At 62.4% G+C, this 27,464-nt stretch overlaps 3 protein-coding genes across 22 annotated transcripts in view; 2 read left to right on the top strand and 1 right to left on the bottom strand.

Moving 5' to 3' along the window:
- Nucleotides 1-6,593, top strand: part of AGRN (agrin) — a 33,771-nt gene extending 27,178 nt beyond the window's left edge. For 4 of the 11 annotated variants that reach the window (XM_019658503.1, XM_019658496.1, XM_019658504.1 and 1 more), the window contains 15 exons: nucleotides 129-344; nucleotides 831-1,060; nucleotides 1,160-1,294; nucleotides 1,464-1,560; nucleotides 1,660-1,824; nucleotides 1,930-2,041; nucleotides 2,221-2,232; nucleotides 2,456-2,572; nucleotides 2,653-2,845; nucleotides 2,927-3,014; nucleotides 3,227-3,250; nucleotides 3,790-3,822; nucleotides 4,115-4,339; nucleotides 4,771-4,874; nucleotides 5,211-6,593. In XM_019658503.1, coding sequence (XP_019514048.1) covers nucleotides 129-344; nucleotides 831-1,060; nucleotides 1,160-1,294; nucleotides 1,464-1,560; nucleotides 1,660-1,824; nucleotides 1,930-2,041; nucleotides 2,221-2,232; nucleotides 2,456-2,572; nucleotides 2,653-2,845; nucleotides 2,927-3,014; nucleotides 3,227-3,250; nucleotides 3,790-3,822; nucleotides 4,115-4,339; nucleotides 4,771-4,874; nucleotides 5,211-5,368 — 1,909 coding nt within the window. In that variant the 3' untranslated portion in view covers nucleotides 5,369-6,593. The remainder of the gene's footprint in view (nucleotides 1-128; nucleotides 345-830; nucleotides 1,061-1,159; nucleotides 1,295-1,463; nucleotides 1,561-1,659; nucleotides 1,825-1,929; nucleotides 2,042-2,220; nucleotides 2,233-2,455; nucleotides 2,573-2,652; nucleotides 2,846-2,926; nucleotides 3,015-3,226; nucleotides 3,251-3,789; nucleotides 3,823-4,114; nucleotides 4,340-4,770; nucleotides 4,875-5,210) is intronic. The other 7 variants (XM_019658501.1, XM_019658506.1, XM_019658497.1 and 4 more) reach the window with 6 other exon arrangements.
- Nucleotides 6,594-9,294: 2,701 nt separating this feature from the next.
- LOC109391216 (tyrosine-protein phosphatase non-receptor type 11-like) lies at nucleotides 9,295-21,244 on the top strand. Of its 10 annotated transcripts, XM_019658608.1 has the most exons (16): nucleotides 9,295-9,366; nucleotides 15,325-15,447; nucleotides 16,297-16,494; nucleotides 17,003-17,189; nucleotides 17,264-17,383; nucleotides 17,495-17,608; nucleotides 17,734-17,830; nucleotides 17,944-18,023; nucleotides 18,397-18,552; nucleotides 18,758-18,889; nucleotides 19,609-19,763; nucleotides 19,853-19,920; nucleotides 20,007-20,155; nucleotides 20,227-20,318; nucleotides 20,461-20,511; nucleotides 20,935-21,244. In XM_019658608.1, exons 1-16 carry the CDS (start codon nucleotides 9,353-9,355, stop codon nucleotides 21,056-21,058), a joined length of 1,860 nt encoding a protein of 619 aa, XP_019514153.1. In that variant the 5' UTR covers nucleotides 9,295-9,352; the 3' UTR covers nucleotides 21,059-21,244. The 10 variants fall into 10 exon arrangements, with proteins under 10 accessions (XP_019514153.1, XP_019514148.1, XP_019514149.1 ...); XM_019658603.1 differs by having other exon boundaries at nucleotides 17,264-17,608; XM_019658604.1 differs by lacking the exon at nucleotides 9,295-9,366 and having other exon boundaries at nucleotides 14,334-15,447.
- Nucleotides 21,245-22,074: 830 nt separating this feature from the next.
- Nucleotides 22,075-27,450, bottom strand: RNF223 (ring finger protein 223). Its single transcript, XM_019658428.1, has 2 exons — nucleotides 24,909-27,450; nucleotides 22,075-23,450 (listed from the first exon to the last, which is right to left on the bottom strand). The coding sequence occupies exon 2, from the start codon at nucleotides 23,439-23,441 to the stop codon at nucleotides 22,572-22,574; it is 870 nt and encodes a 289-aa protein (XP_019513973.1). The 5' UTR covers nucleotides 23,442-23,450; nucleotides 24,909-27,450; the 3' UTR covers nucleotides 22,075-22,571.
- Between the last annotated feature and the right edge of the window lie 14 nt (nucleotides 27,451-27,464).

The raw sequence follows: 27,464 nt of genomic DNA, 5'->3' as shown, positions 1-27,464 counted from the left end.
GGGGCGTGGCCAGGAAGGGCAGGGCCAGGTGCAACTCTGGTGGGCAGAGTGGGTGGGGTGACCCGCAGGACTGGGCAATTGTCCTGGCTCCCTGTGGCTGTCCTGAGCGCCTGCTCCTGTGCCCCCAGATTTGACACAGGTTCGGGGCCTGCGGTGCTGACCAGCACAGTGCGCATCCAGCCCGGCCGGTGGCATCGTCTGGAGCTGTCTAGGCACTGGCGTCAGGGTACGCTCTCAGTGGACGGTGAGACCCCTGTCCTGGGCCAGAGCCCCAGTGGCACTGACGGCCTCAACCTGGACACAGACCTCTTTGTGGGCGGCGTCCCAGAGGACCAGGCTACGGCGTGAGCATTAAGGAGGGATGGGGTGGCCCTGACCCAACCCCGACCCCTGACCTTGGTCCTGAGCTCTGATTCTTGTTGGCTGCATTGAGGAAGCCCAAGATATCTGTGAATAACAAAGGGGGTGAAGAAATGATACAAAGGGGGTGAAGAGATAATGTGGACAGTGGTTCTGACCCTGACCTCAACCCCCACTCTTGACCCTGACCCTGATTTTGTCCCATCTGTGGGTGGCATCCCCAAGGACCAGGCTGCCATGTGACCACCAAGGAGGGGCTGGACTGACCTTCAGTCTCAACCCTTGACCCTCAGCCTACCTCCCACATCTGTCCTGTTTTGGGGACTGGCCATTTGTGAGCACCAAGGGGGGGATGGCAGAAGCCGTGACCCCTGGCCCCTGACCCCGGCTGATTGGCGATGCCAGTGTCACAGCTGGCTATGAGAGAGGGTGCCTCTAGCCTCTGATCCCTACCCTCGTGCTGGTGGCAGGGTGCTTGAGCGGACTTCTGTCAGCGCTGGCCTCAGGGGCTGCATCCGCCTGCTGGACATCAACAACCAGAGGTTGGAGCTCAGCAGCTGGGAGGGGGCCGTGGCCAGAAGCTCCAGCGTGGGCGAGTGCGGGGACCACCCCTGCCTGCCCAGCCCCTGCCTTGGCGGGGCCACGTGCGAGGCTCTGGAGGCAGGCATGTTCCACTGTCAGTGCCCACCTGGCCGCTTCGGTGAGAGCAGGGCCTGGGTCGGGTACTGGGGCAGAGGGGGTACCTGTGTGTCTGGGCTGGGGCTCAAGCCTCCTGGGACCTCATCCTGTCTCTCTCCAGGCCCAACCTGTGCCGATGAGAAGAACCCCTGTCACCCGAACCCCTGCCATGGGGCAGCCCCATGCCGAGTGCTGCCTGGGGGTGAGGCCAAGTGTGAGTGTCCCCTGGGACGAGGCGGCACTCTCTGCCAAACAGGTGAGGGCACCGGGCTCTCAGGGCAGGAAGGAGGGTGAGGGTCAAGCATTCAGGCTTGAGTTTAGGGTTGGGTCAGGCTAGTGTTGGGACTCACAGAGCAGTGGGGGTGCAGGGGACCCCAAGGGTCAGGACTCAGTGCCCCTGTGTGACCCCCTCTCATCCTCCACAGTCTCAGAAGGGAATGATGACCGGCCCTTCCTGGCTGACTTCAACGGCTTCTCCTACCTGGAGCTCAGAGGCCTGCACACTTTTGAGCGGGACCTGGGGTCAGTGGGACAGAAGGGGTGGATGAGGGGCAGCAGCCCCTAGCCCCCGGCCAGCCCACGGGCATCGAGGTTCTCCCCACCTGACCCATGTGACCCCAGGGAGAAGATGGAGCTGGAGGTGGTGTTCCTGGCCCGGGGCCCCAGCGGCCTACTCCTCTACAACGGGCAGAAGACAGACGGCAGGGGAGACTTTGTGTCGCTGGCGCTGCGTGACCACCACCTGGAGTTCCGTTATGACCTGGGCAAGGGGGCAGCAGTAATCAGGTGTGCATGTGTGGCTGGGACAGGGAGCAAGGCTGGGGACACGCAGTGGCATCAGGCAGACCCTGGGTGGGCTGGTGGCAACACTCATGGTGCCCCTCCCCCCAGGAGCGAGGAGCCGGTGGCCCTGGGCACCTGGACCAGCGTGTCACTGGAGCGGAATGGCCGCAAGGGCGCCATGCGCGTCGGCAGCGGGCCCCGTGTGCTGGGGGAGTCCCCGGTGAGTGTCGCCAGGCCGTGAGCCCCCTTCTCCTGCGAGGCATGGCAGCCTCACCCCACACCGCCTCTCACCGAACTCTTTTCTCTCCGTCTGTCCTGTGCCCCTGTCTGTCTGTCTCCTCTGCTCCCACTGCTCTCTGGCCTTGCTCTGCAACCCCCACCCCGCTGTTCGGATGTCAGAAATCCCGAAAGGTACCGGTTTCTCTGCTCATCCCGCTCATCCATCTTCTGCCACCTCCAGCCCTAGAGTAGTCCCTCTCCCCCCACACTAAGCCCCACGTCACCCAGTCTGTGTGATTAACTCTGCCTCCTAGATAGGCTGGTGGGCGAGGGGCAGGCCCTTGGGCGGGGCGCAGTGTCCTGTCCCTGCCCAGGGGACAGGCTCCACAGCCCCTCACCCAGCATGCTCCACCAGGTGCCACACACTGTCCTCAACCTGAAGGAACCGCTCTACGTGGGGGGGGCCCCTGACTTCAGCAAGCTGGCCCGGGCAGCCACTGTGTCCTCTGGCTTCGACGGTGCCATCCAGCTGGTAGGTGGGGCGGGGCTGAGGCCACGGCAGCAGGGACTACCCCAGGCAAGATCGCGGCCCTCACTCCCTCCCTCCCCCAGGTCTCTCTGAAAGGCCACCAGCTGCTGACCCAGGAGCACGTGGTGCGGGCGGTGGATGTCTCATCCTTTGCAGACCACCCTTGTACCCAGGCCTCAGGCCACCCTTGCCTCAATGGAGCCTCCTGTCTCCCTCGGGAGGCCTCCTACGAGTGCCTGTGTCCTGAGGGCTTCTTGGGTCTGCACTGTGAGAAGGGTGAGCATCATGGGCACAGGGCCCCCCCACTGCCACCCCCCACCCCCCGGACCGGCCCTCACCCTGACTGGTCGATCCCAGGGCTGATCGAGAAGTCAGCAGGGGACCTGGACACACTGGCCTTTGATGGACGGACCTACGTCGAGTACCTCAACGCCGTGACTGAGAGGTAACATGACGCTTGGGACCTGGGCGCCCCTGTGCACTCTGCTGTCCATCTGGTCCTGTCTGCACGCCGTGCAGGTTGAGACGCTGGACACTCCACATCTGCCCTCGGCTTGATGGCTGGGAAGGTCAGGCCTGGTGTCCACCCACTCCGCCTGCCCACTGCCCTCCTCTACCCTCCTTCCTTCTCACTGTCTCTGTCTCTTTGTTTCCAAGCGAACTGACCAATGAGATCCCAGCGTAAGTAGCACTTTGGCCCCCACCTTCACCTCCACCTTCACTCCATTCCCCACTCTCTGCTCCTCACCCACTGAGGCACAGGTGGAACTCCCATCCCCCACAGAAGAGGACTGGGCCGGGGGCTGTTTATGCAGCACGAGGCTCAGTTTCCTAACTTGGAGGGGGGTGTCACCCCCTCTCAGGATATATGCTGAAGGCCCATCACCATCCACCCTCTGCAGCCATTCCCCTCACAGTAGTCGTGGTGCACACACGTCTGCACATGCACATGAGCATCTGTGTGCGCATATGTGCAATGTGCACATGTGCATTGGGATATCAGGGGCCTCTCCTGAGCTGGGAGCCGCTCTCAGACTCCATTTCATGCCACCACAGGCCTCACCTCTTGAACTCTGCACCTGGCCTGGGTGTGTTGCACGTGTGTCATTGCCAGGGCTCCATGGTGGGTGGGCGTGGGGGCTGCTGCGGGTCCCTGCCCACCCTGCACTGCAACCTGTCTGTCCTCTGCTCATCTGCCTCCCTCTCTTCCTGCTTCTAAGCCCCGAAGGTCCAGGTTCCGGGGCCCTTCGCAGGTAAGCATGTGGCTCCCCAGCCCCTGCGGTCTTCCCGCCTCTGATTGTCTCTGCTGAGCTGTCCCTCCGTCTGTCCACCTCTGCTCCTCTGCTCCTGTGTCTGGCCCTACCTCCCACCATCTGCCTGGGCCATCTGTCCCACTGTTGGTGTCTGCCCACCTGCCCACCCATCCACCCCCGGTTGCATCAGCTGCCCCTGTGGCCTCTGCAGCCGTGGCTCTTGGCCCCCTCCCTTGTCCACTCTGTCCCCGGCCACCCTCCCAGAGGCTCTGACCATCTCTCTGCCCACCAGCGAGAAGGCGCTGCAGAGTGACCACTTCGAGCTGAGCTTGCGCACCGAGGCCACGCAGGGGCTGCTGCTGTGGAGCGGCAAGGCCACGGAACGGGCTGACTACATGGCACTGGCCATCGTGGATGGACGCCTGCAGCTGACCTATGATCTGGGCTCCCAGCCCGTGGTGCTGCGCTCCACTGTGCCTGTCAACACCAACCGCTGGCTGCGGGTCAGGGCGCACAGGTCAGCGGGGAGCCTGGGGCACACCAAGAATAGTGGCGGGAGGTGCCTGGACTTGCCCAGCCAGGGCGTGCTGGGTCACTGGTGGCTCAGGCGGCAGGCGGGTGGGGACAGCTGCCTGACCCAAGGTCACAGCCAGTGGGGCGAGGAATAAGAGTACACAGCAGTGAGGGCCGGGGAACCCCTGATCTAAAAAGGCAGTCCTTGCTCACGCACTGGTTGAGGACATGGCCCTCTGTTCTGAGCCCCTCCAATAAAGCTTGACCCACGTGACACCCCCCTGCCCTGGCCACCGGGTACTCTTCTTGGGGTCAGTGCCACCTCGTCCTGGCCCCCAGGGGTGACACTTGGTGGAGGTCCTGGGGCTCAGGACCTGGAGGTGGCAGGGCAGGCCCTCTGGAGACCTGATGGCTTCACACCACTTGAACCCCCAGGGAGCAGAGGGAAGGTTCCCTTCAAGTGGGCAATGAGGCCCCTGTGACTGGCTCTTCCCCGCTGGGCGCCACACAGCTGGACACAGACGGAGCCCTGTGGCTGGGTGAGTGTTCTGGGGGGAAGCTAGGGGAGAGTCTCAGAATCTCTGATGGACAGACCCCATCCCCTGGGGCCTGCCACTGAGAGTGGCACCTGAGTCAGCCCTACAGAGAACAGCAGAGGGGCCGGCCAGAGTTAGTGCCCTGTCCCCTGCAGTTCCCAGGGTGGCTGGAGCATGTCTGCTAGTCACCTGGCCCCACCTCCCACCCCACCCCCTGGCACTGACAGGCTCCAGGTAACTCACTTCGTCATTCAGGTGCTGGTGGGTCACTGTGCCCGCCAGTGACCTGGCCTGCCCATCACTGATTCACCGCTGGGTAACCTCCCTTGTATCCTGCAGGAGGCCTGGAGAAGCTGCCAGTGGGCCAGGCCCTGCCGAAAGCCTACAGCACGGGCTTCGTGGGCTGCCTGCGGGATGTGGTGGTGGGGCGGCGGCCACTGCACCTGCTGGAGGACGCGGTTACCAAACCAGAGCTTCGGCCCTGTCCTGCCCCGTGAGCCTCACTACAGCCCACCGCTCACCCTGCTGTAATTATTTTCTATTTTTGTAAACTTGTTGCTTTTTTGAAATGATTTTCTTGCCTGTGTTTTGGCCGGAGGGACTCCTGGCCCATCCACCCTCCCACCCAGGCAGGCGAGCTGCAGAGACAAACTCGGTGCCAAGGGACTCACAAGGTTGATATGGCTACATGGAGGGCTTGGCTCAGACGGCGGCCTCAGGACACACCCCTCCACCCTGGGCCACCGTGTCCCAGCCCTCGTACTGTGCTTCCCCGTGTATCCACCTGTGCTGAGCTGTTGTGTTCTCCGGCCTGTCAGCAGACTCCCCATACACATCACCCATGCTGCACCTGGTGAGGCCTGCGTCCCCACAGTGGGAAGCTTAGCTCCGACTGAGCCGGTCCTCGTCCTGCGTGTGCTGTGAACGGGCCAGCCTCGCCAGGAGTAGCCCTGAGCCTCGCTGGCCCCTCCTGGGCCCCCTGTGCCAATACTGTGACTAAGAAAAGACATTACTGTTGGGGACACATTGCGCCACCTCCCAACTGTGTCCAACAGTCCCAGGGTGCTGGAGAGCAGAGGCCAGGCCCAGGCCTGCTCCAGGAGCTCTGGCCCTCAGCTGGCCCTGCCCATCCGCCCATCCACCCTGGACATGACTGTATTTCCTCTGACACCTCAGACCCCGCGAAGAACCCCAAGAGGGAGCGGGCCACTGTGTGGTACGGTTGACGTCCATTGCCTGCTTGCCTGGGCAGCCAGCACCCTGTCTCAAGGACTGATGTCCAGGCCTGACTACCAGCCAGAGTTCTTCATGCATTGATTTTATTTGACATCTGTGCCAGTGACCTCTTTCCCGTCCTTGCCTGAGAGCACTGAGGACACTGCACACCAAGCCCTGACTTCACTTCTGGTGTGAGCGGTGGTTGTCCTTGTCCAAGAATGACCAGGGGCTATTCGGGTGTCTGACCAAGGCCAAGGATTGGGTGCAGGGGTGGCAGAGATGGCTGTGAAGCCAGAAAAGCCTTAAACTGCAACATTGCATCTCATGCCAACCCACCTCACCCCACCCACCCGCCCTTGTACTGGAGGCAGTCGCAGTCCCTACTCCCACAGCTGTGGCTGGGATATGAGGCCCAGGAACTGAAGGGAGCCCCATGTGTCACATTACTAACTCCAATCTATATGTGTGTCAATCACCATGAAATAAAGTCTGAACATGTTGGAAGAGGTGCTTGCGTCTGTCCCGCCAGTCCCACCTGGCTGGCTTCTCTCCTGTGGCTTCTTATTCAGTTTCATGGTGGCAAATGTCTCAAGCTCCCTTAGATGGCTCTGGATGGAGGGGGGGCCTGCAGTGGGGCGGGGGGCTGCTTTTGGCAAAGAGCCCCTGTGCAGTGAGTGTGCATACTTGTGCGTGGAGCCGGCGGGGCAGGGCCTGTGGAGGTGGCATTCCAGGTGGCCTTCCAGGCACCCCCCACACTTCCCCTGTGTGCATGTGTCTGCACACGTGTCTGCCTATGCGTGTGTGTCTGTAATCCCAGAATGAGAAGGGATGCTGTCTGAGGAGAGTGGCCTTGCTGCACTAAGGGCAGGGAGGGCCAGGGGGGAACCTGGGTGAGTGGGGGCAGGGGCCTGGGGGCAGCTAGGGTAATGTGGGGGGTGGCAGGTGGCCCTTTTCACTGGCTCAGGCTGGGAGACCCTCAGTAGAAAGCTCAGGGGTTCGGCCTGTGCAGCAGCTGTGAGCCTCTAACCAGGAGCAGGAAAGAAGGGAGGGTATGTGGCCTCCTTCCTGGAACTCCTGACTTATTAAAGATATCTGTGTTCTTTTTAAATTTTGTTTCAGTAGAAAAAAACAAAATGAAAATAAGAACTTTCATAAGCTCAGCACCCAGGCAATCGGTTAGCCAGTGCAGACCTTCACGTTCCCATCCCTTATGCACTAATGTGCTCGTCAAGAGACAAGTGGGGAGCCGGCTGAGTGGCTCGTTGGTTAAGAGTTAGCTTGGGACACCAGCTCTGAGCAGCAGGACTGCCGGTTCAGATCCCACATGAGGGCCAGTGACACTGCCCTCTTCAGCTAAGATGGTGAACAACAGCTCGACCTGGAGCTGGGCTTCCGTGAGTCGCCGGCGACGGTGTAGGCTGCAGTGGGCTGCCGTGAGCTATCGTGTGTGGCCAGCAGCCAGTGTGAGTGGCCAGCTGCTGTGAGCTGCTGTGGGCAGACGTCCAATGGCTGGCAACCGTTTTGCCTCAGCCGGGAAGAGCACAAGGATCACAATACCAACATGGGCCAGTGAAGCGATATCCTCCACAACTAGACTGAAGAACAAAAGGACAGCAACTTGTCTGTTCCCCTTCCCCAATTCCCCAATAAAATCTTAAAAAAAAAAAAAAAGACAAGTAGGAATGTAGCCAGACAGCTGTCATGTGCTGGGAGTCAGAGGAGAGAGGCCCTGACTCCCAGGCGCTGGGGGTTGGCAAGCAGGGGACAGTGGGCACAGGGGACGGGGCAGGACTAGTCTGGGGCTCCAGGAAAGGTCTCAGAAAAGCTGAAACTCCAATGCAGACCTGAAATGTGAGCAAGTTGCTGGAGGAGGATGCTTGGCAGAAGAAGGAACAGCTGGTGGCCGGTGTGCAGGATGGACAGGCCATCCATGGGTCAGGGTGGAGGGAGCAGGCAGATCCCGCGGGCCTGGCAGTCCTGGGAAGAGGCCTTGGGGCTCTGCTTGAAGAGCTGCAGGAAGCGCCTGAAGGGGTTGGAGCAGGAGTTGTCAGTACCTGCTCTGTGGGACAGAGTGCTGGATGGGGCCCAGGGACAAATGGAGAGAAGGGAGGGGTTTGGGGTAGAATGGATAGGCCTGTGCTGGGCTGGACGCAGGATGGGGGAGGCACTGATGGACATGAGGTGCTGGACCACTGTCATGCATGTGGAGGGGCTCCCCACAGTGCCGAGAGGGAGCCAGTGCTTCCAGAAGGAGGAGGGGCTCTTAGTGCAGGACCCTTAGCCGGACACTCAGTCGGCTAAACTGTCAGCAGCTGTGGGTGGGGATTTGGAATCAGGAGTTGGAAGCAGCAGAAGGCGCCACTTCTGAAAAGGGGGTGGAGGGGGCTGGGCAGGAGAGGCCCTGAAGTCCCTAACTCTTTTGTTTGTTTGTTTGTTTGTTTGTTTTTTTAGCTGAGCCATCCTGCCACGTGTTGGCGCAGCTCAGCTCAGGCGGAGAATTGAACCGCTATTGCGAGCTCTTAACCAACTGAGCCACTCAGCCGGCCCTGAAGTCCCTGACTTTTAACGGGGAATCTAAAGGATGAGTGCCCAGGTGAGGCGCCCCCCCCCCAGGGACAGGCTCGCGAAAGGTGGTTCGGCCACTAGGGGAAAGGGGGGCAGAAGTGGCCCCAGGCCAACTGAGAGGCATCCGGGGGTGGGGGCAGCTGTAGCATGAGCAGACGCCCTGAGCTCAGCGGGCGTGAGCACCGCTTAGACCGTGAGGAGCCAGCGGCCGGCAGAGAGGGTGGCGGCCGCTTAGGAGGGCTGAGACCAAAGGCCTGATTATCACGTGGGATCCTCCCACCTGCACCCTTTTGGGGTCTACTGGGCACCCTCCGCCCTCATTTCGAAGGCAGTGCCCGCGAAGGCCTGGAGGCTCCTGGAAGGAGGCACCCCGGAGAGCAGTACCCGGCGCCGATCCGTTTTTGATAACTCGGACGCGGCCGGGGGGGCTGGGGCCGCATCGCGCCTTCGCCCTCCAAGTCCTGACGCCCGTGTGAGCCCCTCCGCCTGAAGCTCAGCGCCCTCGAAAACCTGCTTTATCTCAATTTCCCCGGCGACACAGCGAGACGCATGGGCGCGGCGCCTTTAAGGAAGCCCGGGGTGGGGCCTCGCAGTGGGCGGGGTCTCTGGGCGGGGCTTATAAGATAGGCGTGGCCTCCTCGGAGCGGCCCGAGGGCGCGGCCGCCTGGACCCGGCGGAGCGCTGGGTGCGGAGCAGACATGACCTCGCGCAGGTGAGCCAGGGCTGCCCGGTGGCCCGACGCCGCGACTCCAGGAGATGCACTTGGGAACCGCAGGCGAGATGCGACTCTGGGACGTCTTGCACTCCCGGCCAGGTCGCCCTCAGACCTGACATCCTGACACGGCACCCCCACCCCCGCCATAGCCAGGGCCAGATGCTGGGGTCCATACCGAGGCCAGCCTCACTAAGGAGGGTGGAAAGGACGCACTCCCATCGGGGGATGGGCCAGGGTGGAGGTCAGAGGTGCCCTGACCATAGGGTACGGAATGGGCCCTGAAGGTGGTGGGTGGCAGTGTCTGGAGCGTAGAGTGGGCAACAGATGTCAGGACACTGGCAGACACTCCCTCTGTCTCCCCTTTGGACCCTTTGCCCTGCTCCAGGCTCCCTTTTGGCCACCAGAGATGTGTTCCCCTTGGCGGGGCACCTCTCCCTTCCCTAGGCCTGAAACTGAGGGCAGAAGCAGTGGGAGGTCCCAGAGGGTCTAGTCTCCCGCTCTGGACTTGGTCCCTTGATCATCCCCACCTGCAAGGACCAGCCCTTGCTCAACAGGCTTATGTCCCCTCCAGACCCTCTCGGGGGGCCAGGTTTAGAGGACAGGCTCCCTGGCAGTGACGCGTGTGAGAGCCAAACAGGCCCCAGGTCTCCGGCTTCCTGCCTCCATGGAGAGTGTGACAGGAACCGGGCACTTCCTGCTCTTTCTGCTGAATCCCTGCTCCCTGGGTGTGTGCACACACACACACACACACACGCGTGTGAGCTCAGATTCAAGAGCCATGTGCCTGTGAGTGGGGAGCCACACAGGTATAAGACACATGTCACTGCTTCCTGGCACTTGGTACATCCAGAATACCCTCTTCTGGGGCTTGGTGAGGCCAGAGGTCACAGGACGGGTCACCCTATGACTCTGAGTGACTCCCTAGATCTATGAGGGGCTGGACAAGGTCTGATCTACAGGGCCCACAGAGCTTCTCTCTGCCTGAGCAAGGTCCTTAGCCCAAGGCAGAGACCCCTGCTCTCCCCACCTCCTGCCAGCAGTGCCTCAGGAGTGAGGGTCCCAGGGTTTCTGCGCGGGGTGTTGTGAGGAGGCTGCCCGGCACACCGGCCTCAGCAGGGTCATGGGCCCTCTTGGGCGCAGGAATAGTGGATGTGAGTTGGATCTCTAAGAACTCATCAGCCCCAAAGCCCTGGGGTTCCAAGGTTTAACATCTAGCCGGAACTCAGGGAGGAGGGGGTTTTGGGGTGTGGTTGGAATGACCCCTCGGGCTTCTGTCAGCCTCACTCTTATTTGTCTCCTGGGCAAGTTCTGGCGCTCAGAGAAGGCCATGACCATGTCATGTGCGTGTGACCCTGGGCCAGCCTGGGAAAGCCCCGGGCAGGGCTCTGCCCGCCCTTGCCAACCCCTCCCTGCCCCACCCTCTGATGACCATCTGGACTGTCACTCCTCTGGCCCCTGGGCCCCTGCCTACACCCCTATCAGGCCTGGGCAGGCTGGACCAAATCCCAAATAAAGCCCATCCCCTGCGCCTGCCCCCGCCCCATGTCCCTTTCCCGTGGCCCTGTGGTTTGTGGGTCAACGGGCACCACCACCCATCAGCACCACTCACCGCAGGGCTCCCAGCTCTGTGGCATGATGTGCTGATAGTGGTGCCTGGGCGAGGGCTGTGCCCCATGGGGAGTAGCTGCCGTAGGGGAGGGGAGTCAGAGCCCCTCCTCGGGCAGCTCTTGGGTCCAGGGGTTGGAAAGGAAAGCACGTGTCTAGTTAATTTGGTTCTGTATAGACAGGGCGGAACCTGGTAGATTGAAATTCCTCTGGGAAGCAGTGGTGGGAGGCCGAGGGAAGGGGGGGCGCCCGCCCGTGGTGGAGCCTGGTCCAGGGGCAGGAAGATGGGAAGGGACACTGCCTGTGCCCTCTGCACCTCAGCCCTGGAGTTCCAACCCAGGACCCCTCTCCACTGCCCACGTGCCTCCCACCATCACAAGAGTCTGTCCTGCAGGCGTGTCCAGCCCCTGTATCGTGTGTAGGCGTGTTAGCAGGCCATTCATGTGTCTCCCAGAGTCCCAGAGTTGGAGCTGTGCCATCTACAGATGGGTCACCAAGGCCAAGTAGGGAGCTGGACCAGTCTGTGGCCAGTCTGGGTTCAGGCTGATCTCTTAGGTGGCCTGTATTGTCCTGTGTTCCTGAGTACGGACTGGGCCTTGAGGGACCCAGATTGTTAAGACCTTTTGGGGGCCCAGTATGCCTGGCCCACCCCCTGGCCCCCTTCGTGGGCCTACCTGGCCACATCACCACAGGGTGAGTCACTGACCCAAATAGAGCAGGGAGCCCTTCAGCACAGAGGTGACCCAGGGCTCTGGCAAAGAGGGGGTGTGGGCATTGTAGACAGCTTCCTACCTCTTTCTTCCTCCACCCCGTCAGCCAGGGGCAGCCGGCTGTGCCTCCAGGCCGGGTGTGGGGATGGCAGGGCCGGGTAGGGGGATGTGAGACCCTGCCTCGGCCTGGGATGGTGCAGGGGCGGGGGTGTGAGCTGTTGCAACCTCTCAGGACGCCCCACCCCTGGAGATTTCCACCTGATAGACCCAGTGGCAGCTTGTGGGGAGGAGAGGGTGATGGAAAGTATGATTGAGAGCCTTGAAAGGACAAACAAGGTGCGCTTCACCCCTCTCTGTGGCTTTGACGCTGGGCCTCCATCCTGAACCCCTGCCCCCGCACTCTGGGCATTGCCCATCTTGGACTTGAGTCTGAGGCTGCTGGGCTGGGGGAGGGGCATCTGGGCACAGGATGTGGTTCTGCAGAGTGGGCGGCTGGGGAGGGTAGGAAGCCTTCTGCTGGGTTCTAGTCCCCTCTGCAGCATGTCAGTGTGGGTCCTAGGACGGCACGAGGCCATCGCCCTTTTCCTGGTGGCCTAGCCTGCTCTCTTGTGACTGGCCCTGTAGGTCACTGGGAAGCTTTCCTGGCAGCCTCACCTGCTGAACCACTGGACCAAAATTGCTCCCAGGTCTGGTTCCCATTTGAGCCAGTTTGGGAGGGAACTCGGGACACCAGGCGCAAAGCTCAGGAAGGGCCTGGCTGGCAGTCCTTCCTCCCTTCAGGGCGTGTTGTTGTGCTGGGTGGTTCTGGCCAGGTCACCTGAACTTCCGGGCCTCTCTGAAGTGAAATGTGGACCCTAAGGACCCATCGCGGTCGGAGCAGAGCCTGTCCCCATGGGCGCTTACATCTAGTGTTGAAGACACAGGGTGACAAATAAACACAAAAGCACGTATGTGCCTGTCTGCTGTTGACAAGTGCCACACAGAGAAGGTAGGGGCAGGGGTGGAGCTGGACTGCTGGCTGGGGAAGGCCTCTCAGGAAATGGGAACTGCGCCCCACGGGGGCGGGTGGAGGTGGCCAGACAAGGTCAGTGAACAGACATGGAGAACGGGGGTTCCCAGTGTGAGCCGCTGGGTGTGGTAATGCTGAATAGGACCTAGTTCTCCCGTGAGGGCCCCTGGTCAGCTTGAAGCGGCTTGAGGTGCATTTTCTGAGAAGCCTTCTACCCTTGGCTGAAGGGTCATGGGTGAGGACTGAGACCTGGAATCAACAGTGTAGGCAAGAGCTGGTGGGCGCTGGCCCAGGGCAGTGGGAGGAGTGGTCAGCCTTGGGCATGTTTGGGAGTTCAGCTGAGAGGCTGCCGAGGGACAGGGTGGTGGTGCTGGGAGAGAGCCAGGGCTGCCACCTGGTCGGGGCTGCATGGCGGCCCCCTTCCCTGAATGGGGAGGACGAAGGTCAGGGGCTTTGCGTGTTATCAGGAGCTTAGAATTTTGCAAATGTTAGGATAGAGATGCTGTTAACCTTTCCAAACGGATGCTAAGAAGAGTGGGGTCTGTGAGTTGAAGCTCGGAGCTCAAGTAAGGCTGGATGTGTAGACACGTGTAGGGCACAGGTGGGGGACTCCAATATCCAGGGGTCAGAAAGAGGGGGCGGAGGGCCCAGCAAAAGACCCCGGCCAGATGGGGCAGGAGACCAGGGGAGTGTGGGGAGCTTGAAGGACGGTTTCCAGGAGGTGAGGCCCATGTGATAGATGCCGGGAGGACCGAGGTTGGCACACAGCCCTGAGAGCTAAGGTCTCAGTGGGGCTGGCAGACGAGGGCACAGGTTTGGGAGGACTCAGCTCAGACAGCAGCATTACCCCACGTGGTGTTGGTGGAGATGTCTGTCCTGCACTGTCACCCTGGCTCTCAGCAGTGGAATGTGGCCTGTGGGACTGAGGAACTGGAATCTGGTTGAATGTTAATGCATTTGTGTTCACATCCCGGCATGCTGTGGGTTCCCGTGGGACAGTACAGACTAGGGGCACAGTGGCCCCGTGGAGGGGTCAGGATGGGAGCTGACAGCAGGGCACAGGTGGCCTTTGGGAAGAGGAGGAACAAACAGCAGGAGGCCCACAGGGTGGAGGTGCAGGGGCTTTTTTTTTTTTTAAAGATTTTTATTGGGGAATTGGGGGATGGGAGCAGCGCTGGGGAATTGGGGGAAGGGGAACAGATAAGTTGCTGTCCTTTTGTTCTTCAGTCTAGTTGAGGAGGATGTTGCTTCACTGGCCCAAGTTGGCACCATCATTGCGCTCTTCCCGGGTGAGGCAGACCAGTCACCGGCTTCTGGACAGCCGCTCACGCTGGCTGCTGGCTACACACATGGTAGCCCATGGCAACCCACTGCAGTAGGGGCTGCAGCCTATGCCGTTGCCGGGGACTCACGGCAGCCCAGCTCCAGGTTGAGCTGTTGTTCAGCATCTTAGCTGTAGAGGGCAGTGTCACCGGCCCTCATATGTGGGATCCGAACCGGGGCCCTCTGGCATCCCAAGCCAGTTCTTAACCAACGCGCCACTCGGCCAGTCCTCCAGCGGCTTTTAAACAAGAGATGTGAGCTGACCCCATTCATAGAAAGATCTCTATGGTGGCACGATTGTCCTTGCTTCCATCTCGTGGGTCACTGTGAAGACAGGGCATGGTCTACCCAGGGCACAGCAGCCCTGCCCCACGTGCCCAGGTTGTGACTAGGGGGCTGCCTTAGGGGCCTCGGTGTAGGGTTTGCAAAGCAGCACAGTTGAAGTTGGGGTCCAGATGCAGGTCCCTGGGAGCACCTTCCCCCACACTGTGTGTCATCTGCACAGTGAACAGGGGACACTTCTGAACCAGATGGCATGGCAGACCAGGTTCATGTTACAGTGTTACTGCTGGGGGGTCACCAGGGGGCAGAGCGAAGAGGACTTTCCTGCATCTGTTCTCTCCCTCACCCCTCATTCAGCCATTTCCGCTTCTCCTGGCTGACACTCTGGGACTACCACACAAGGACCCATCAGTCCTGGGCCCAGGAGTCCTTGCCCTAACCGGGGGAGGGGGGACACACTGTGATAAAAGCCACTGGGGTAAACAAAACAGCAGCTGTGATCTCAGACATGGGCTCATGTGTGGCCTTGCCGAGGGCCCTCGCTGGTTGTCCCTGTGGGAGCTGGGGGCTGTCCCCCATCTCTTGGGGGAGGCCTGAAAGGAGCATCGCAGGAAGGCAGGGCTGGGATGGAAGGGGGACCCCCTCTCTAGCCCCTCACCAACACCTGCCCCACGGTCAGCAGCTCCCGCTCGTCCGCTGGCTCTTCCTCTCAAGTGCAGCCATCCATCCTCCCGTCTGCACTTAAGCCACCTGCTGCTGTGCCCGCCCACCCGGCAGCTGTGCACGCTGGAGTCCTGCGTTAGCCCCCAGGCACTGTTTTCGGCCCTGAGACAGAGCACTACACAGCACCTCCCATCTGTGTCTGCCCAGGGAGGGCGTGAGCTCAGGGTGGCCCACACCGGCACTGAGGGTGGGTGCCGCGTACATGGTGCCGGAGGCTGGGTGTGGGGCAGGACTGGAGGGTTGCACAGTGTGCCCAGCGTCACCTGGCTCTCTGGAGTCGCCGACTGGCTATCATCATTCCAGGTGGTTTCACCCCAACATCGGTGGGGTTCAGGCAGAGAAGCTGCTCCTGTCTAGAGGCCGGCATGGGAGCTTCCTGGCGAGACCCAGCACGAGCTGCCCCGGGGGCTTCACGCTGTCTGTCAGGTAGGAGGGAGTGAGCCTGCAGCCCCAGGAGGCCTCAAGTCTGAGTGCCCTCAGCTGGGGGCACAGGTGGGGATAAGGGTCCCCAGTCCTCCCGAGGGGTGGACGGCAGCATCCGGGTAGTGAGGACCCCGCTGGGGGCTGGACACCCAGAGCCTGAGTTCTGCGGGGTGTGGGGAGCCTGGCCAGGCAGCCTCTGGGCAGGAGGGAACCATTTAGAAAGGCCCTCAGGGAGAACTCAGTGAGGTGGGGTCCTTGGGGGACCTCCCTCCTGTCCTCTGGGGGACCTGGGCGGGGGGCGGGCATGGGGTTGCAAGGGCTGTGATTCACTCCCATCTTCAGGTCCGGCTGGAGCCCATGTGTGGGGAGGAGGGGTGGGGAGTGGACAGCTGGACCCATGTGCACCCTGGATGGGGAAGGGTCAGTCTGTGAGAGAGCGATGGTCTGGGGAAGGGGGCTTCCAAAAGGCTCTAGGTCTTTCCAGGTTCTTCGCTGAACCTGAGGCAGCAGGTGGAACTGAGGTTAGCCCTCAGGCTGGACTTCCCTCACCTTGGAGAACCGCGTTCTTCCTTGGGGCTCCTCAGGCCACACTGTGGGGCCTGGGGGAAGCTGTTTTGGGGACCTGTCTGTCTCCAGTCATCTGAAGCCCCGGGCAGGTGCTCTGGAGTGAGGCCAACCTGTCATGGAGGGCTGCCTGCACACTGGCCGAACAGAGGCCTGGCCTTGGCCTGGACTGTTCCTGGCAGAGGCCAAGACCTTGGGGCAGGAAAAGTCCAGACACTGTTCTGGAAGCTGAGGGTGGTGACAGTGGGAGCGGCCTCCCAACGGCGGCTGTCACACCCGCCCTTCCAGGCGCCAAGACGAGGTGACCCACATCAAGATCCAGAACACTGGTGACTATTACGATCTGTATGGTGGGGAGAAGTTCGCGACGCTGGCGGAGCTGGTGCAGCACTACACCGGCCAGCGGGGGGCGCTGCTCCGGGAGCGCAGCGGGGCCCCGGTCGAGCTTCGGCACCCGCTGGGCTGCCAGGACCCCACGTCCGAACGGTGAGCGGCCGGCGTCTCCGAGGGGGCTTCTGGGTGTCCTGTACAGTCCTCCCCTGGGGTCCGGGCATCATTTCCTCTAGGTCCCAGGCACCGGATGCAGGCGTTTGTGTGGGGCAGTAGTCCTGCAGCCAGCCTACCCCTGCCCTACTGGCTGGTGATGTGGGGTAAGCGGGTTCTTCCAGACTCAGTTTTCCCAACTGCAAGGCTGAGGCCTGAGGGAGCTGCACCGGCCCGCTCCCCTCCTCGCTGAGGACCAGGCTGCCACCTGGTGGCCACCCCGGGCCCTGCAGAGCCCTCGTGTTCGACCTCCCGCGGGCTCTTGGGGAGGGTCGGGTCAGAGAAGTGGGCGGGGCAAGCTGAACGGCCTGGGCGGGCTGCTGCCTGCGCCCCTGATGTCTGTGTGGATCTGTCTGGGAGCCTTCCGGCTGTGTGTGGGTGTGTGCCCCCTCACCTGGCCAGGCTGTGACCCCCAGTCTCACGTGTGCTCCCACCTCCTGCCCCGGGTCAGGTGGTACCATGGGCACCTGTCTGGCAAGGAGGCTGAGAAGCTGCTGTTGGAAAAGGGTCGTCCCGGCAGCTTCCTGGTGCGGGAGAGTCAGAGCAAGCCTGGGGACTTTGTGCTTTCGGTGCTCACAAAGCAGCCGGACAAGGAGGACCACCGGCCACCGGTCACCCACGTTATGATCCGCTTCCAGGTGGGAGGCAAGGCCAGGGCGGGGGTGTGGCTCAGGAGGCAGCAACGGCCAGGCCTCTCACTGCCATCCCACAGCCAGATGGGAAGTACGACGTGGGGGGCGGGGAGCGGTTCGACTCCCTCAGCGACCTGGTTGAGCGCTACAAGAAGAACCCCATGGTGGAGAAGTCAGGAGCCGTGGTGCCCCTCAAGCAGGTAGGTATGCCCCCTGATGTGACCTTGGGAGCCAGAGTGGGCTGCTCCCCACCCAGGGAAAAGGGTGCCGAAGGACCTTGCCCGGGTTGGACACCGGTCTCTCCCTGCCAGCCCCTCAAGGCCACAAGGATCACCGCCACAAGCATGGAGAGCCGCGTGCGGGAGCTCAACAGACCCACGGATGTCGGCGAGAAGGCCAAGCAGGGCTTCTGGGAGGAGTTCGAGGTGTCAGACTCCGTCCTCTGGCCAGGGGAGGGCCAGCAGAGGGGCGCGGGCGGGGGAGGTGGAATGGGTGTTGCGGGCTCTGCGGGAGGGTCGGGCCTCGGCTGAAGCCACCTCCACCCTGCCAGATGTTGCAGCAGCAGGAATGCCGGCTCCTGTACCCCCGGAAGGAGGGGCAGCGGCTGGAGAACAAGCCCAAGAATCGTTACAAGAATATCCTTCCCTGTGAGGGGGCGGGGGCGGGGCCGCGGGTGGGGGCGGGGCTGCTCCCCACCGCGGGTCAGCCGGCACAACGGGGTCCCCTAGAGACCTCTGGGAACGGCATCTTCCCTTTCCAGTTGATACCACCCGTGTTGTCCTGCGTGGTGTGGACGATAGCGTGCCTGGAGCCGACTACATCAACGCCAACTACATCAGGGTGGGTGTGCGTGAGACAGGTGTGAGTGGCTGCACGTGTGGCCCAGTGCATCAGACAGGATAGCCTGAGCCATGTCTGGCCACATGCCAGTCACCTGTCCCATTATGAGCCTGGAGCTCCTGCTGGCAGGCCTAGGAAGAGGCAGGGCCCCCCAGGCTTCAGTTATTTGGGGAAGGGGTGTGGCAGCCCCTAAGGGGTCCTCAGAGGGGGCTGGATTAAACATTGAGCCTAAGCCCCTCCCTAGCCCGTGGTGGGAGGGACTGTGTGTGAGCCACCTGGGGCTACTTTGCATATCATTTGCATAGACTTGCATTTGTTCTCTGGCACTTTAAATCCTGGAAACAGTAGGCAGCTGACCCCCACCCCCTTTCAGAGTGACCCAGAGGATAAGCCAGGCCATGGACTGGGCAAGGTATACATTGCCACCCAGGGCTGTCTGCCGACAACAGTATCTGCCTTCTGGATGATGGTGCACCAGGAGAACACGCGTGTCATCGTCATGACCACCAGGGAAGTGGAGCGAGGCCGGGTAGGAGCGCAGGCTTGTCCCCATGTGCTCATCTGGACTTGTCCCCATGGCTGGCCTTGCCTTGCTTCTTCAGTCTTTGTGAAGTTCTGGGGAGTGAGGAGGGCCCTGGAGAGCCCCTGTGTGCATGTGTGTGTCCACACGGGGCACAGGGGCAAGGGTGCTGGTGGACTTGCAGCAACGTTGACGCAAAGCACCCCCCTCCCAGAACAAATGTTTCCGATACTGGCCAGAGCTGCATGGCAGCCGAGAGTACGGCTGTGTGCATGTGTGCAGCGTGGCTGAGTCCCAGGCCCAGGGCTACTGTGTGCGGGAGCTGCAGGTGTGGCGACCGGACCAGGTGAGCCTCGAGGGCAACGGGACACGCGAGGCCAGAGTCAAAGTGGGCAGGGAGTCCCCAGGTCTGTGCTGGGCGTTAGGAGGGCCAGTGCTGGGAGAACCCCCTACCTGGCTCCACCCAACTTCACTGACCTTGCTGGCTTCTGTGTCCCTCCAACCCAGTGGACACAGTCCTGGCCTGGGCCTGTTTGGCTGTGTTCACAGGTAGGCCACATTCTCAACACCAGGCCCCAAGGTCCCAGTGGACAAACTCAGTGACCTCACACCCACATGGGCCCCTCCCTTTACAGCCTCCTCCTGGCCCATCTCAGCAACTTCGGTCCCCTTTTTATGCCAGCAGTGCCTATTTCTGTCCCACGCACAGAGTCCTCCCCACCAGTCCCCTCTAACAGAGACCTCTCACATTTGGCCCTTCCCAACTAGAACTCACTGTCCCCAAAACCTGCTCCTTCTTCCCTTCCCAGGCACTTGAGCCACCTGGGGCCATCTGTGGGGGCCCCTGAGCCCTCAATCCCCTATTTTCCTCCCGTGCCCTTCTGCTCAGCCTTGGCCCAGCTGGCTACACTTCCTGGCCATGGCCTGCCTTCTCCTGGCTCATTCCCGGCGCCCCTCCCGACTCAGGGGTCACAGCAGTTCCCACCTGCTCTGACCCTGCGGCCGGCCCCACCTAAGAACTGCCCAGACTTGTCTGGGTTGCGCTCACCGGCTCGCCCTGCCCAGGAGGAGCCGCCACGCACAGTGAAGCATTACCAGTACTTCAGCTGGCCCGACCACGGGGTCCCGGCCGAGCCCGCCGGCGTCCTTGGCTTCCTGGAGGAGGTGAACCAGGCCCAGAGAAGCACGCCCGGAGCCGGACCGATGGTGGTGCACTGCAGGTGCGACCGGGGGTAGGGTGGGGGCGTGGCCACGCGGCGCAGGTGCAACCCGGGGCGGGAGCCACAGGCCTCCTGGTCGGTCCTCACAGCGCCGGCATCGGACGCACTGGCACCATCATCGTGATTGACATCTTGGTGGACCTCATCCGCAGGCAGGGTGAGCCACCCCTCTTATTTAATCCCGCCCCTTCCACCTGGCCTGTCCCACTCTCCCGGGCCCTCCCTGAGCGCACCCGTCCCCAGGGCTGGACTGCGATATTGACGTTCCCAAGACGATTCAGCTGGTGCGGCGGCAGCGCTCGGGGATGGTGCAGACCGAGGCGCAATACAAGTTCGTGTACCTAGCGCTGCAGCGGTACATCCAGGGCGAGCAGCTGCGCCTGCGCGAGCAGGTGGGGGCGGGGCCGGGGCGGGGCGGGGCCTGCGTGGTCGTCACCATGGTGACCGACGTCCCCTCCCCCAGCGCGAGCCGTCCGAGGAGCGCGACTACCAGAACGTGGGCGCCGTGCCCGTCGACCTCGGCCCTGAACCCACGCCGTCCCGAGCGCCCGCGGCGTAAGTCAGGGCGTCGTAGAGCAGAACCAGGCTGGAGTCCCGGGAGGGGGCCGGGCGGTGTCCCCGCCCGGAGCTGGGAGGCCGCGGGGGCGTGGCCTGGGCGTGGGTGCGCGAAGGGACAAAACTCCCTCTCTACCCGCAGGACCACGGAGACCCCCGTCGGCGTGTACGAGAATCTGCTGAGTCTCGGGAGGTGAGGGTCCCCGCGTGCTGGCGCCCCGGGTGCGACTGGAGCCGCGGAGGAGGCCCCGAGCCCAGGAAAGCCGGCCTTCGCGTTCTTCAACGGACTGCGCTTAGGACAGTGGCCTGCCCTGGAGCGCTGGGGGAAGAGGTCCAGGAGTCTTGCCCCTCAGACCGTCCCCACCTGGACACCCAGAAATAGGGAGAGGCCGTTGGGTGTCCCAATTGGTGCCCCTGTCCCTTCAGGGGCTCCCAAGTGAGGGTGGAGGGGACAGGGCTTCAGGGCTGTGGCTTGTCTCAGTGTGGGAGGCCACCAGTGACCACATGTTTGAGTGTTGGCCTATATGGGTGACATGAGTGACCAGGAAACTGGTGGCCAGTCCGTGCTTGACCTGACTAGCCACGTGTTTGTGCCTTGGCTCTTTTGTACCTCCAGAACCCCTCCTCAGCCCTGCCGCAGTGGTATGGTCTGGGATGTGGCCCGAGCATCGGCTCAGTCCCTGGCCGTGACATTGCAGTCACGGGTGGGTACATGCTTGTTGAATGAGGGAATGCTGTGAGATATTCATGTGACCACACGCGCAACCTCACATGTCTGGCCCTGCCCGTGACGAGGGCAAGGCTCGTGTGCATGACTGGTGTGTGACGGGTGCGATGTCACCATCATGTGGTCCATGGTGGCACGCATCCTCCCATCCTTGATGGTGCTGTGGCTTTGTGATGTTTTCAGTAAAATGCCATTCCCAGCTCTGTGTTTTTGTTGGGGCCTGGGGAAAGGGTGTGTTTGGGTCCCCACAACTGAGCCCAGCGTCTCCCAGGGTCCCCCCACCCTAGCCAGAGGCCCAGCTGGTTGGAGCAGGAAGTCCTGGGCTTTGGGGTGAGGGGTGAGGAGGCTGAGACTGGCATGAGCCAGAACCGGTCTGGCCTTTGTTGGCCATGCCAACCTGGTGGCGCAGGCTTCTCAGGGCCGATAGCAGAACCGTGTGGGGGTGGCGGTGGGGGCTGGCAGGACTTTGCCGCTTTACCAACCAGGCCCAGGAAGGTCTACTGGAGAGACCTGTGGTCTGTGGGTCTTCAGGACACACTGGTTCTCACGGCCTATGCTGTTGTGCACCCTTAGGCCATGGGGCTCTGCAGCCCTCCAGTCAGGGCTTCTGGCAGGACCATGTGCCTTGGCTTCTTGGGGGTGCTGCCTGGTGTGACCACAGTTAAACATGGGGGAGGAGGGCTCTGGACCACCAGGCCAAGGCCTGGCCCAGTCCTGGGTGCTCTGGGCCCTCCCCACCTCCCTGGGGGAGCCTCATGGACCTACAGGGCAGCCAAGTGCAGAACGGCTGCGGCCTATCCACAGCCCAGAGGGGACCGGAGTTGCACTGCCTGGAACCTGGGGCCCACCCACCCTAGGGACTGCTGGGAGTCTGATCCAGTGGGGGTGTTCTCTGGATTGGGGTAGGGCTAGACAGTGGGCTTTTCTGCAGGGAGGGGCCCAGTGGTGCAGGGAGGTGGGCACACAGGATGAGGACCCCATACCAAATGTGGATACAAAATAATTTATTTAAAATATACAATTCAGGAGGGTGGGCTGGGTACTGGCGGGCTGAGCGCTCTGCCGCTGTCTTCTGTCCCCTGGTCGGAGGCCAGGATTAGCACCCCCGGCAAAGGGAAGGGACCAGCCCTGCCTGGGGGAACGTAAGGGGGAAGAGCCGTGGGTGAAATGTGGAAATAAGATAAGGACAGCGAGTCCTTTCTGCTCAAGGGGCCACCCCTGTGGGCGATTCAGTGTGTGCAGAGAGGGTGCTTGCCAGGCTGTTTCTCCTGGGCCTGTTTCCCCATCTGCATGGTGGGAGTTAGGGTGGTGGTCTCTGGGGCTCATAGGAGCCTGTGATTCTTGGAGGCTTTGGGGACCCTTTTGTCCACCCTATCAGGACCCAGCCCCTGGGGGGCAGGTAAGCCAAATGTGGCGCCGAGATGTTAGGGCTCCTCTGGGGTCCCCAGGGGACTGACTCCCAACACCTGCTGCACCTGTGACTCCAGCTGTGGGCTGGGAACCCATGAGTGGAGCATGGGACAGCCCTAGTTGTCGGCCAAGGGCCCGAGAGAGAAGGTGGCTGTGTAGGTGATGGTGGCCGTGGCAGCGTGGGTGGGGGGCCGGGTCAGGCAGTGCAGGTTCCCGGTCCTGAGCGCGCACTGCACGGGCCAGAGCACCACGCAGAAGAGCACCAGCAGCAGGGTGGTGACCAGGGCCATGCGCCTCCAGTCCCCTAAGCGCGCCCAGCAGCGGGCCAGGCGGCTGCGGCGTGGGGCAGGGCCTGGGGTGGGCGTGGGTGGTGCAGGCTCCGGGGGCTTGCTTAGGCCCACGTCCACGCACACGAAGCTGAGGCCAGGGGCGGGGGGCGGGGCCCGGCAGCACAGCTTGGTGCCCTCCAGCCACACGGGCTCTTCCCGCCGCAGGTGTGCCGGCATCTTGGCTTGCAGCTGCCGGCTGGTATGCAGCGCGGGGGCTCCGGCGGCAGGCACAGCGGTCGGCTGCCGGCAGAACGGGCAGGGCACAGCCTCACCGCCCAGTCGGTCTGTTGGCTGGGCGGCCGCCAGCCGTGCCAGGCACTCTAAGCAGAACACGTGAGTGCAGGATAGCTCCTTGGGCGTCTTGAAGATGTTGTCATAGCCAGAGAAGCAGATGGAGCACTCCAGCGGGGAGGCCACCTTCTCTGAGCCAGGGGTGCTGGGGGACCTGGGGCCGCTGGCCGAACTGGGGGACCTGGGATCGCTGGCCGAGTAGGGGGACCTGGGGCCGCTGGCTGAACTGGGGGACCTGGGGTCGCTGGCCGAACTGGGGGACCTGGGGTTGCTGGCCGAGCTGGGGGACCTGGACACTGTGGCTGTGGGGCTGCTCCGGCCAGGGTGTGGCATGGCCGTGTGCCACACCTGCTGGCCTGATGACATGGCTCTGAGCTGTGGAACAAACAGAGACCACCATGAGTGACCACAGCCTGCCCCCTTCCTGCAAGGTCAGCCTGTGGCTCACTCCATCCCTCTTTTGCCAGGCACTAGTCCCAAAGAAAAGATCCGGGAAGAACACTGCCCACCTGTGGGCAGCTCCAGAAAGTCCCACCTGTCTCCAATCCGTCTTTCTGCTCAAGTAGTAACCCCACCCCCTTCAGCCTCTCACCTGCTGAGGCAGGGGGAGTGTCGGGGGGTGCTCAGGCCTGACTTCAGGGTCTGATAAGGGAGGCTGTGTGCACACGGGTATCCTGCTGACTGCTCGGTGGATGTCTTTTTCTAGCCCTGTGCCACCTGGTTGTGCCCCCTGGGCAGAACTAAAGGTGATGATGCCAATGGTCCATAGCAGTTAGGATCTGGGTTCTGCAAGGCTGGGCCTGGGTCTTGTGACATACAGCAGCCAGGGTGCAGAAAATGCAGCTCGGAGGGTAGGTGACTCAGCTGGTCGCCTGGCCAGTGGGCCCTGCACCCTCCTAGGAGGCTATGGCTCTGGGCCAGGTGAAGTGGGTTTGAACATGGATCCCAGTGTGGGCGCCTGATGGGTTTGCACATGCCCAGGCAGCCACATAAGGATGGGGTACCAGGCCTGGCTGGGGAAGGGTCAGGGTGCTGGGGCTGGGGGCTGGGCTGAGCCGGTCAGTCTGCAGGAGACGGGGAGACCTAAGCAGGGTGGGATGCTGGCCTGAGGAGGGTTTGTCTCCAAGCTGTGCCCCAACCCACAGGGCCAGCTTGTCTGGCTGGTGACAAGGGCCTGGTGCCAGCCCTAAGCCCACTGGAGGGGAGCGGGAGGTGGACGGGCCCCACTGTCCCCTGAGCTGAGCACACAATTTTGTCCTCCCTCCTGAGCCATTTCCACAGGAAATGTCTCTGGCTCCCTGGCCAGGCTCAGGTGACCTGCCTGCTGGTCAGGGCCCTCCCCAGCCCTGCCCCCACCCCTTCACTGGGTCCAAGTCGCCACCTCAGGAAGCCACGTGGTGGACAGAGAAGACAGGGCCTTTGGAAAGACCCTGGCCATGTGACCCCATGGAGCTCAGGAGGCCCCCAGAGGTGACCCCCAACCCTGACTTGCTGGTCAGTCCAGGTGGGCCAGTGGAATGACCTGTCGGTGACACACTATGAAGGCTTGGGTGTTGCTGCATCATGAGTGACTGCTGTGAATCACTGTAACATCACTGATGTCATGAGTGCCACCCCGCATCTCGGCATGAGGTGTCACCATGCCCTGATGACAGTGGTGGCCGCAGGCAAGGCAGCGGCCTTAGCAGTGTCTGGGAGACTGTGAGCTGCTCCCCCCCACACTGCGGTGTGCCCCACAGAACCGGTTTCTTGGCACTGAGGCCTCACCCTCCTCAGAGCTGCCCCACCCGAGCCTATGCAGGTCAGAGGTGAGTGCCAGTGGAGCTGCCTTACCTGGTGGCCAAGGGTCAGCGGTGCCTGGGCATGGTCCTCCTGGCTGGCCACAGCCAGGCTCTGAGGCTCTGAGCGTTCCTGTTCCAGCAGTCTTCTCTCCTTCTCCTCTGGGCCAGGCCTGGCCTGTGTGCCACCCGACAGATGTCCCTTCACGGGGCTGGCTGCCAGCAGCAATCTCAATGTCCCTGGTCTGGAAGGTGCGCCCTTTGCTGTGTCCCTGGCAGGTGGTGTGCAGAGCAATGCGTGTGTTCTTCCAGGTGTGGCGTGACAAGGCAGGTGTGCATTCTCGGGCTGTAGGTCTTGGCAGGTGTATTTATACACTCAGGTCATGCTGGCCAGGGGCGTGGCCTGGAGCCTCTGGGATTGGCTGGCATCCCATTCCTCTCCCTGGCAGGCTGGGTGGCAGAGGGCGGGGACTCAGAGGTGAGAGGTCACAGCCTGGGGTGGGGCTGTGGGGGGGTCAGTGCAGGCTTCGATGTGGGGGTTCGGGGGGCTGGATGCCTGGGTGAACTTCCCCAAGGCCCCTGGCACACTGGAGCAGCCCTTCCGGAACGAACAGCTCAGCTCACAGCCGCTCTTCAGGGCCCCGGTGGCACCCGTGAGTCTGGGTGGGCCCCCCACTCACCGGCTCAACCCAGCCCTCCATACCTGTGTTCTCACTGCCATCCTCATGTGTACGGACAGCCTGCTCACGTGTGTGTCCATGTGTCACCCAAAGTTCGCACGTATGCCACCCCCAAACTTGTGAGTCTGCAGCCCAGCGCCCGTCCCCTGCAGCCTTTGGGGGAGCTCCTGGTGCCCATGACACTCCTGCTGCCCCCAGCCCTATGGTCTGGCAGGCTGCCCCGTGCGCCCTGACCCTGCTCACCTCAGCACACATCCGAGCTGGGCACTGCTGAGATGGGACCCCAATCGCCAGCCTGTGGGGAGGGGTGCTGAGCATGGTGAGGCTGGGAGTGGGGTGCACCCTGGGGGGTACAGCCTATCTTACACCCACTGGCAGGTGCCCATTGACCACCTCAGCTCCCAGAGGCTGCCTGGCCCCAACAGCACTAGAAGCACTGAGAGCCACAGAGGTCAGAGGTCAGCACGAGGAAGACCCTACCAGAGCATTAGGGGGCGAGTGCATAGAGCAGGCTGCCTGGGCATGGGACCCCAGGAAGAGCGGGCCACAGGAAGATGGGATAGGTGGGTGGCCGGCTCATGGAGGCTTAAATGTTGGGGGAATGTGGGAAGTGGTGGGACAGTGTCCTGTCCCTGCAGAAGGGGAGGCCTGGGCTCAGGAAGGGGACAGGGCTCCTCTGTGTGTCCCTTGAGGGAGAAGAGTCTCAGTGAGACACCTGACGAGGGGTGGGGCTCAGAGAAGAGGGTGGAAGCCCAGGGAGGCAAGTGGGGGCTCCGAGGGGGTGGTGGGAATTCAGAGGGTGGGGATTCAGTGTAGGGAGCCTCTGTGAGGGCCTGGCCCAGCCTGTGCGATATGGGGCTCTGGTTCCCATGGGGATTGCGACTTGGGGGGTTATATGCTTCCTCTAGGAAGTGTCCTCTTGGTCCCTCTGCTCTGAGAACACCCTCCTGAGGGCTCCTGGGAATATCCCAGCTCTGAGGTCACTTGAGCTCCTCAGGGGACAGTCAGTGCCCAGAGGCACAGGGACAGGAAGACCTGAGGAATGTACCATCTGGGGCGTGACTGGGCCTCACGCACAGGAGGTGGGGCTGGACCCTGGTTCTGAGACCTGGCCAGCCCACTGGTCCCCAAATGTCTGTTTGCTCTCCAGCCGGGCAGTGCCTGTGAGTGGGCGGGTGGGCGTGTATGCACCAACACATGAAACTGGCTGAGTGTGAGAGCACGCATGTCCCCTGCGTGTGCAGGTGTGTGCCCACGTGTAAGGGAGCCTGGGACTCACTGGGCCGGGGAGAGGACAAGGCCCCCAACAACATCCCCATCCAGACATGGCTCTTAGATGTGGGGGCCCTGAGCCCTCAAGGGGCCTGGAGTCCTGGGCTGATACACGTCGCCCTCAGCCAGGTGTGGGCCGAGCACTGTGCTCCCCCCTGGCCCTGGCCCCCCCACCCCCAGGGCTGGGGCACCACTGGCTTCAACTCCCCAAGCTCTGCTGGGCGCAGAGAGACCAGTGCGGGGAGCGGCCCTTCAGGACTCACGTGGGGCCCGGGTGCCCTGAGGGTCCAAGGGCCGAGCCTGGGCTGTGCACTCGAGTCCCCTGGGTGCTGCGCTCCGACTGAGGCCACTCTGCTGGCACGTCAGGTGCACGCAGCAGGCATGTCACCCCCTGCCCCGCAGTGAGGGCCAGGTCCCCAGAGGTGGGCCTGGCCGCCCCTCCCCATCTCGGTGTGGCTGGCTCCTTCTGGGTCCTGTGCCAGGCCCCTGGACGGGACCCCTGCCCTCACTTCGCCTCATCAACCCCCGCTCAGCCCGGCTCTGCGCGCCCACCTCCAACTGCGGGGCCTTCCTCTTGCTGACCTCTGACTTCTGCTGGCTCTCGGAGCTTCTAGTGCTAAGCGGATGGATGGATGGATGGATGGATGGTGGATGGATGG

Source organism: Hipposideros armiger, unplaced genomic scaffold, assembly GCF_001890085.2.
Source record: "Hipposideros armiger isolate ML-2016 unplaced genomic scaffold, ASM189008v1 scaffold_284, whole genome shotgun sequence".
NCBI lineage: Eukaryota > Metazoa > Chordata > Mammalia > Chiroptera > Hipposideridae > Hipposideros > Hipposideros armiger.
The sequence above is the reverse complement of the archived record's forward strand: the minus strand, read 5'-3'. Positions and strand labels throughout refer to the sequence as shown.